Here is a 10,416-nt window from a genome sequence, read left to right on the forward strand (position 1 = left end):
TTCTATATGGAATGGAAGTATGAAGGTTCACAGAAGAGTCGAGCAAGTATCCAGAGGCCTTTGAAATGTGTATATATGATTGTTTTGTTAACCGGATTATTGCGCAAATGAAACATGCGCACACGAAAATTCTAAATTTTTTGATTGTCAAATATATTTTACTTTTGATTCCAACTGCTATATATTTTTCTCTATTTTCCAAGTAAACATTTGTGTAATTATATTAAATGTAAGTGTATTATATCAATTTGAATTAGTAATATAATTGTAAAATATTTTTAAATTGAAATCGAAATAATTATTAGGGACACTTCTGCAATGTTCAAGGTCAAAGTTATGGCAAGTGAGGTAAAGATACATTCATACAATAGTCTTAATACATTACAAAGAACTGTATATGTCTCATCCCCTCGCCCTGATTATCGAACATGGACTGATCGTTTACGTTTTATTGACATCATTTCAACTGCTTCTTCTCTATTTTCAGGATATCTTAACGGATCTTAATGCCGAAGGAGAACCTTTACCGTTAACGCCACCGATCGATGATTGGTTCGGACATAAAGGTATTTATTTTAAACTAAAAAATTTGACATAATCATATACTTATTATTTAAATTTTTTCAGGTATGGTCCAAGCTGCCGAATACATTTTTAAGAAGTTGCAAAGGGATCAATTGTTAGAGCGAGCGTTCGCCAGCGACCCTGAGAGATGTACACCTGATTATAAATTAGTATTAGTCGGACATTCATTAGGTGCCGGCACTGCAGCAATCCTAGCCATTTTGCTGCGGCCAGAGTATCCGGATTTATTATGTTATAGTTATAGCCCTCCAGGAGGATTGTTAAGGTATCTCGACAAATTGACGTATTAATAAAGAACGTATCTAATAAATATATGATATAATTTACAGCATGCCTGCAGTACAATACAGTAAAGAGTTTACGACATCGGTAGTTTTAGGAAAAGATGTAGTTCCGAGGATAGGCCTTCATCAGCTAGAAGCTCTGAGAGCCGATCTGATTAATGCCATACAAAGGAGCGTCGATCCAAAAGTATGTATATTTTATAATATGATGCATTAAGATCTATTTTATAACGACGTTTTGCTTCAGTGGAAGACTATAATGTGCAGTGCAGTTTGCTGTTGTAACCGACAACCAAAATCGGCCGTCCAGCTCTCTGAGAGCGGTGTAACGGGACTTGCTAAATATCAACAAGTAAAGGTTATGGTTAACTTTGATATGAAAATAACGGTGTTATAATGTTGATGTAATATTTTCAGGCTAAAGATGTCGCTAGATCTGGTGTTGTTTTTCCCGAAAGCGGAGGAATGTTAACCCTACATAGACCGCTGTTGCCTCCTGGACGTATATTACATCTTGTGAGACACCATCCTGGCCATGCTCAGTTAGTATAACATTAAATTATGGTGGATTCGCTGAGCTGGTGCTTATGAAATGTTGTATTTTATAAAAATCTCTCATGACGGTGTTTGGCAAGGTTATATAATAAACGTCTTTGAGAATTGTATCTGAAACTATTTTTGATTCATATTGTCAGCTAGGGTGATAGCTAGTAAAGCACTGATTTATAGTTGCTATAGTTATATTCAAAAGTTGTTTAGTTGTTTGACGTTTAGATTTATTAAATGGATTTAAATATGTATGGAGAAAGAATAATGACAATTTTCACGATCTTCGGAATAGCTTCAAATAAATTTAAGGGTTTCAGAAAGAATTTCAATTTAAATTTCACAGGCTCTTTGAATGTTTATCTCCATTCTGTTTATAGAAAGGTATCTATAGGTCTCTAGAATAAAGACAGATCCATGATCTCTATAGAATCTAGTTTTGATTCTAGACGGCTTCTAAGATTTTGCATTGAATTCTGTCCATTAGGATTGAAAACAATTTGATTTTAAGATTCAAGATTTTCTAATATTTTAAACATTTTTCCAAAATAGTTAGCTTTAATATTAGATACGACATTTCATATACATCACCAATACTAATTATATCGATTCATCCTTTGATTAATTTGCTATTCGCACATTGCTTTATATAAATCATTTAATACGTCACTTTTCTCATACACGCTTTGGCACTAATTTCGCTTATAGACGGCAATACGAATCTCATTGGAGGTTAGTTTACGCTAATTGTATTACGTTAGTCAGTAGCGTTTCAATGAAATATCTGTGTACTGATTATATTCTTAAATTTCTAGCAAAATGGTGAAGAAGCAAGAGCCGGTGTACCAAGCGGTTTGGGCAGAAAACATTGACTTTGATGAAGTGCTCATTTCCCCGGGAATGATCCAAGATCACATGCCCGACAAAGTTTTGGAGGCTTTGAACAAGGTAGAGCTTCCGGAGGGTGTGACGCTCGTAAAGCATAATAACCTAATAATATGATTACGGTAGTTGCACCACAATAGCTTTGCTTTATCTACACAGTCCGTTTGATTTTTAAGATGTTAAACCATTACGCGTACTTTAATTTCATACTATCATATTTTTAGTTATTTAAGATGTGCAAATAGTTTGTTGTGTATTATGATTTAATTAACGCTTTTAGTTGTTCTATAATCGACTCAAGTAATCATTTACGGATGCAATAAAAGCTTTAATTATCTTCAATTGTATATGTTGAGTATAATTTGTGATTTTTCGATCCTTTCCAAATCATGACACATCTCCGTTCTTATTAATTCAGTGCAGCATATCTAATTTCTTTAGACTTACTTAATATTCTACATAGCAATTGAAAATATTAGAGTAGTCAGCAGATTTATTTATAATGACCTAATAGATTATTAGTGTTCCAAGCTGGAAGTGAAGTAATGGGAAAGCTCTAAAAGTTTCAAATGGACGATCCTTATGAAAGCGTATTTTGAAAGGAACTGTCGCTATTACATACTCTTTTGGAGATAGGGAAGGCGCTTTGATTTTTCCTATTCTCAACCGTTCAACCAATGCGGTTCTTAAAGGTGGAAACAGATTGTTGTATGTTACTTATCTTAAAAGAATGCTTACATAACGGCTATATTTGATTAAGTTTATGTAGCTATGTTCGTTGTGAGTTCAGATGAACTTTTGTGTGGCCGTAGTAGCAAACTTTTAGATACAACATTTTGGTGATGTGTGTTCTAAAAGTGTCATGAGTATGCTATGGTCGTGCTTTTATACCCTTGAAGATGGAGAAGGGATTTTGCTCTTTCCTACTCACAACCTTCGGGCTAATGTGACAATTTGGGGCGGAAACAGATTATGTTGTTGTCTGGCCTTTTTACGTTTTACTAACAGGAAAAAAAAATAAAAAACAAAAGAAAATGGTTCACTAAATTACAAAAATATTTATTATAAAGCTAATCACTTAACTGGCTATTGAAGTAAAAAATAGAAATTAATTCAAAACCTGCTTATAATAAAAATGTGACATACTTTAACCGAATGTGTGTTATTCAAGTTTGCTTTGGATTAAAAATCGACTGTGTTCAAGTCTGCTCTAAATAGTAAATATTTAGGGCAACAGATGGGCGTAGATGAACGAAATTCTAAAATCGCAGCACAAAAATAATTCGTCCTCATCTCCCGCTTTTGACCGATAAGCGTCCAGAAACGAAGATTCTCATATCTTGCATACAAAGTTTTAAACAGCTGGAGATTTGGTAACACTTGCCACCTAATTTGAGCCTCTGCTACATCCACATTCTGCCGACTTACTGGCATTTGTATTTGTATAGATTTTAAATTTGAACTACGGTTTTATTGATTAACTTTTAAGAAATTTGTATTTTGCGAATTCTAATAATATTAAGAATTAAATTTACACTAATATTTGTAATTGTTTTACAATGGTTGCACTTTTTATACTGCTGCATAGGAAAGGGTGGGTCCGTACCAGACATTTTTGAGTCATTTATAAAATAGTAGTGTTTGAGAAGATTACATTAAAATCACAAAAATAAAACACTAGTTATTAGCAGTCATGTGGTGGCATAAACTCCTGACTGGTCCTCTAATGAGGCTTTTATTCAGAAGATGACTTTGATGTGATCAACCAGGGGTGAAGCGCTGGTGGCGATCTGTTTTCTATGAAACTTATGCATCAAGCCCGAGAGTCTTGCTTTAGTGAAGACTTAAGTATCGCCAGCCGTGTCTCAAATCCCTGGTATCTCTAGCGTCTGGTGGACTCATTGATACCTCTTTCTTGTTTATGTCAGAAAAGTAATGTTAATCCCATTTGATAAATGTGGCAAACGGTTGCGAATAAGTACACCTGTAGTTTATAGTAGCACTAACGATTAGAATATTCACATGTTAGCGACCCAAAAGTGTAGGGGAAGGTCAGAGATGCCTTCCTTGTTTCATTGTTGCACGTATTCCTACTGTTTCTACTGTCTCCAATCTTCCCTACATTCCTAAATTATTTATATCAATATAATTTTATTTTTAGATTTATTGTTAATATACTTATAGTCAGTACCAAACAACACTCCAAATATTTAATTTATTTTAACCATAATAATGTACTTTTCTATTTATTTTAAAATATATTTTTATGATTTTTTAATTTGTGTTTTTATTTTTTTAACTACTCATTTTGCTTTTTGGTTTGAACATGCATGCGTTTATTAATGAGATACACATTTAGAGAATGTAAATTTTGTATTGAATAATTGAAAATCGTTTTGTTTTCCATATCGACTTTAGCTAAAACACATCGAAGAGGTCAGCTTCATTCTTTATTTTCGTTTGAGTTGGCTTTTTTCTTCTTTATACTAAAATGTTGGATCGAAAGGTAAAATTGATAAAGGCCGGATGATTTTTTTTGTGTCATCGAATGAAGAGTACCGTCCACGTGGCACGTTTTCACAAGAGGTTCTGTCTCTCGTTAGGTCTTAAGTCACAAAGACATCCCGACGCATTGCGCTGCCATATGCAACGGGATAGAAAACAACAAAAGCGCCTGCGAATCTGAGCAAATGGATTCCGCCGAAAACGACACAAGGTACAGAGAATAATCCGATGCACAGTTATTGTATTTTCATTTATATTTTTATATTAAATAAATAAAAAATATGATAATCCTACTAATCATAGATATATACATATAATGAGTGCATTTTTTTATTTAAATATAAACGAGGGGTAGTCAAATGAAGACTTATGAAGAATGATTGATAGATAGTAATACGGATCAGGCATGAAACACGGAAGGGACAGCTGTAGCTTAAAATGCGCTGAAAACTTTAATAAATATATTTAAGGTTATCATTTGACTCACTTTTGGATATATAAAGAAAAACATGCATTCGTTATCGTCAATAATTAACAGAATTAACAAACCAAAATCTAAATTAAATGTGTTTTTTATAATTATTATTAGAATGACTTTGTGGTTAAATTTTATAACACTGGCATCCAAGTTAAAAAATTAGCGCACAATAAAAAAGATGTTATTTATTGTGTTTCAAAATTTTTGTGTGTTTTTTATACTATTTTTATTCAACTAATGCTTTTTATTTATTTATATTTTTATTATATTTGCTATTTTATTATTTTACATGCTATGCTGACCAAAGCTTGTATTGTGTTAATCTTAAGATTTTCAATTATTTGATGTTAAAATTGACAGTCTAATTAATAATATGCATTTTTTAGTATTAAATAATGGATGATAAGATTTTGCATGATTATTATGAGCTATGATGTATCAAACCTCGTGCATGAATTGTATTATATTGTTATCATTAATGTAACTTTACCAAAATAATTTTAGGTTGTAACCCAAACCGGACCAAGGAAGCCTCAACGAACGTCAATCTCCCACTCCCATTTAGCAGCAGAACCTCTAAACTTACCCGGATTGACGCCGCCTCATAGATTATGCTTAGAAACGTCCTTCACGAGTCTTCAGAGCCCGACGGTCCAATTCGTGCACGCCGATAGTTCAAAGACCAGCTCGATCACGGGCAGCTTATACAACACTTCCTCGACAGCGACTAAAATAACAACGAAAATTCAATCCCCCAATCAGTTAAATTCCATATTGAGTTACGATTTTGTGTCTCTGTTGGACGATCAGTTCAATAACAGTGCCGCGTCTAGGACGATAACTCCGAGTATCACCAGTGATAGGTTATTCAACCAACCCTTAGGTATATACAATTTCACAAGTGCGTCAAACGGTGTGCCTCAAAGAATGAAGAAGAATCCGAGCGTCGATTCCAACAGAACTACGATGGCTATCGTCGAACACAATCGCAAAGTAGAACCGAAAGTTTCTTACAGACGAGAAAACGATACGTATAAAATAGATTTAATACACGATGATTGGTTCGGCTTAGCGCCTTTAGCTAGTCCCGAGAGCCTATCGGAGTTATCGAGCATCAGTTCGAGAACGAGTCTCTGTCAAGTAGACAAACACGTGATAACGGTCGCTTCGATAACAGGAGACGTTCCTATTGCGGCCGAATCCGAAGTTCTTCTTACGAACGATTACGCCTTATCGACTCCGAAAGTCTTGAGAAGAACGCCAAAGATACCCGGAAACCTTTCGACGTGCGCCGACGATATTAAAAACGTCGTCAAGTACCAAAAGATGAATCAAAATTTTAGATTTTTAGGTAGAAGAATCGACAACTCGCTCAGCGGTTCGAGCAGAGAGTCCAGCTTTGAATCGGCGACGAGCGCCGAGTCTGGTCAATTAGCTACAGTCAGATCCACGATGCCCGTTATAAGAAGTCCTTTGAAATATATACCCTCGTTGGACAGATCCGACGGATCGTTGAAGATGAAAAAGTCTGATATAATACAAAGCGATCTATACAACATCAACGTCAAGGAAGGCTATTATTCGGCTGAAAACATAGTCGAAACTAAACCGATGGAACCTCAGTTCATAACGAAGAGCGATTCGAATATTTTAGAAGTCATTGTGATAGAGCCGAACGAAGTGGATAATGCAATCGTACATAAAATAGACGAAGCTGTCATAGCTGAGAATATGTCTACTTCTAGTGAGATATTTTTAAGTACCAAATCATCGATGCAATCGTACGAATCGTTCGATAATCAGACTCTGTTCGATCGGAAAGGATTGTTGATGAAAGAGAAGAACTTATACGGATCTAGTGTTTCATCCGAAAGCAGTCCGTTGCATCGAGTCAAAGAAGAAGGCGAGAGACTATTGGACGATTCCGAAACGGATAAAGAAAAGATTGAAGCTGAAGAAGACGAATGGAAGAGAAAGAGCGTCGCTCATAAGAAAAGATGCAAATCTATCGGCGAACGGAACATGTTTTCTCAAAGGAACGAATCACTCCCTTTACTGAGTAACATCGGGGGCTCGATAACTCATTCTCCGCCTGCGAGCTACGTCAAAAGAAAAAAGTACGTCTACCCCACAAATTCAGTATACAACAACGGAGAGAGCAATGTGTAAATAAGTCTCCGTCTATCTAGTCGCGAATGTTTGTTATTCATTTTTCTATTTAGAAATCATTAGGCTGTGCGTTGAATCAAGATTATATCGACATTTTGTAAAAATACGTTGTTTTATTCGTTGGTTTCAGAGTGTCTGTAACACATGTCTGTTGCACTTTGTTGATTGTACACATATAGACTTGATATTATTGAAACACTTGACATATATTATATGTGAAATATTTGTATATTGGAAATATTATTTTTATAAACTCACAATGACATATCTCTATATGAATGAAAGAAAAGCTAAACCTCAAAAATTATGTATACATATATTTATATATATATATGTGTTTATAATCTGCAATATTGTTATAAAGAGTTCATCTACGAACATCGGCGACATTGTTCCGGAGAAGTTCACGTCCACGTCGAGATATCTCACTTCAACTATTAAAATATATTTGTAGGATTAAAGTGCATGTATTCAAAACTTTTGGGAACAAATTAACGTTATGTCTACGCAATATGAAGTGTAATTTTTAACAGATATAGAATATATATACGATATTACCTTAAAAATTGTACAATAATGAATTGTTATAAATTATGTCTACAATTAATTATAAAGAGAGAATACAAAGTCAATTATTAACTATGCATTCACATTTTCATTTCTTACGGAACTGAGTTAATAAAGACTGAAGGATATAAACAAATTTTAAGTTGTAAAATACCATTTCACAACAATATACTTGCCACAAATATAAGATAATTCGATATACACATGTAAAATTACACGTTAACCTATGTTATAATATTTATCTGTTTTGAAAAAATACTAAAAAAGTATTTTAATTGTTGATTAAATATAGATTTTAATACTTGCTAGTTCAAATTTGACAGTTGTGACGTACATTTGCTGTTCAAACCAAAACCTAATCTAAGCGAATATAATAACGGTATAATATTTAATTTGTTTAGGTCAGGTTTGGGTAGGAACAGCATACTTCAATTTATTTTTATTTTTTGAAACAGTTGAAAAATAAAATCAGCATGTAAGTTCACATATTAATATCGAGCAATCGTATCTTTGTGGCAAAAAGTGTAAAATTGTACAGTGTAATCAGTGCTAGTATTATTGAAGAAATACAAATAATACTTGTTGTGCAAAATCTTCTTTATACTTCTGGTATAGTTTTATATAACCCAGAACTCTGATTTTGAGTGCCTCTCTAATTACCAGTGCTTATTTACGATAGAATTTGTTTAAAGGAAAATTCGCAAACACGTTTTTTTATTTGAAAGACACTACTTATTGGGAAAATCTATTTTAAGCTGTGGTATAGATTTTACATAACCAAGTGATTCTATAAAAACTCTGTTTTTGGGTGCCATCTTAACTACCGGTGCAGTTCAGAAGTATAATATAATTTAGATACTCTTTGATAAGCATAGTTTCATCATTTTTAATTAACTGTGTTGATATATTATGTATTTTAAATATTATTTTCTGTATGCAAACTGAAAAATATAAAATTCTAATAGCTGTCGGACTTTCACTGTCGCGAGGTACCGCAGCTAGTAGAATACTATCAAGTGGCTTGTAGTTAACATACAGATCATGACATTTGTTACATCCTTAAATCTATATTAGCTCAGTCCGTATATACACAATATAAGCGAAATCTGATTTTGAATAAACATAATAAATCTTTAGAACCAAAATTAGGAGCTTAGCGGAAATGAACGGTTTTCTTTCGGTGTTTTCATTTCAATAATAAGACGAAATTGTTTATTACGTCCTGCCATTAAGTATATTGTACACGTAAATGTACGTTTAAGAAAACTTACGTAAAATTTTGTACTTTTTCAACTAAGAAGACGACTATTATAATAATAGATTGATTTTTTATTGAAATGTTTAACTATCGACTTGTAAATTTCGAATATTTACAAACTTGTAGCGCAATGTTTCAATTATTGTAAAGTGTTAGAAACAGTAGTGCCATTAGCGTTTTGCCGATTAAATTAAATCGTTATATTATTATTATTATTCTTTGGCTCACTCAAAATGATTCAGTCAATTCTCTACTTTTTGATAATAAATAAATAAATCTTCCATCTATATAATACATATTTATGCTGTTGTACGTGTGCGTTTATAATTTATAATAAATATTTATTTGTATGCGTGCCAAATTATATAAAGTATCTTTATATATATAATATATTTATAAAGATTTTAATATTGAAATTGAAATAAAACGTTGATGGGAAATCTTTCACATTGTCATACGCTAAATAAAGTTAAAACGATATTACTTAGAATTACTATGTCTATCCTATATTCCTCTTTGTCTATGTATATCTATTGTTAATTTGAAGGACTATTCATACCTTTTGCATCGAATGTGTTCGTGAGTCATATTAAAACTTAATTTCTGTTTCTACATTACCTTAAATGACATGAAAAGTATTATTTTATATTTATAGACTGACGAAAGATACACTGCTGTTAGTCTTACGGAACGTAGCATGTTATTTGTTAATAGCGAGTTTTGTAAAGTCATTTTAGAGTTTTAAAAAATATATATATATAAAATGTAATGAGTCAAATATTGAAAAATTTAATAAAAAATGAAACGAAAATTATTATAATCAGTTTTTCTACATATATTATATTTTAGTTTTGTTCATGAACTACATAGAAATTACTATGTAGTACTTTTAATTTATATTTTATATTTTTTAGAACACGAGTATTTTTAGCACAATTAAAAAACAAAGTATAGTATTTTAACTCTCACTAATGCAAGCAGTGGCGTAGCTAGAGTATGTGCCGCCCAGGGCGATCCTTGAAATTGCCGCCCCCCCCCCCCATATAATTTTTGCATGGTCATAAAATCAGCATTTCTTAAAATAATAAATTGGTTATTATTAAGCTCTTGTTATTCGTGGATTTATATATGTTTTAGTG

At 32.7% G+C, this 10,416-nt stretch overlaps 1 protein-coding gene across 2 annotated transcripts in view; it reads left to right on the forward strand.

Moving 5' to 3' along the window:
- Window positions 1-7,556, forward strand: part of inaE (inactivation no afterpotential E) — a 61,178-nt gene extending 53,622 nt beyond the window's left edge. The window contains exons 13-20 of one of the 2 annotated variants that reach the window (XM_088187073.1): window positions 488-566; window positions 628-850; window positions 915-1,056; window positions 1,117-1,221; window positions 1,287-1,411; window positions 2,231-2,363; window positions 4,904-5,016; window positions 5,788-7,556. In XM_088187073.1, coding sequence (XP_088043199.1) covers window positions 488-566; window positions 628-850; window positions 915-1,056; window positions 1,117-1,221; window positions 1,287-1,411; window positions 2,231-2,363; window positions 4,904-5,016; window positions 5,788-5,794 — 927 coding nt within the window. In that variant the 3' untranslated portion in view covers window positions 5,795-7,556. The remainder of the gene's footprint in view (window positions 1-487; window positions 567-627; window positions 851-914; window positions 1,057-1,116; window positions 1,222-1,286; window positions 1,412-2,230; window positions 2,364-4,903; window positions 5,017-5,787) is intronic. The other variant, XM_088187063.1, reaches the window with a different exon arrangement.
- The last annotated feature ends 2,860 nt before the right edge of the window (window positions 7,557-10,416 follow it).

Source organism: Plectrocnemia conspersa, unplaced genomic scaffold, assembly GCF_051122295.1.
Source record: "Plectrocnemia conspersa isolate PC_06_02 unplaced genomic scaffold, ASM5112229v1 ptg000001l, whole genome shotgun sequence".
Classification (NCBI taxonomy): domain Eukaryota; kingdom Metazoa; phylum Arthropoda; class Insecta; order Trichoptera; family Polycentropodidae; genus Plectrocnemia; species Plectrocnemia conspersa.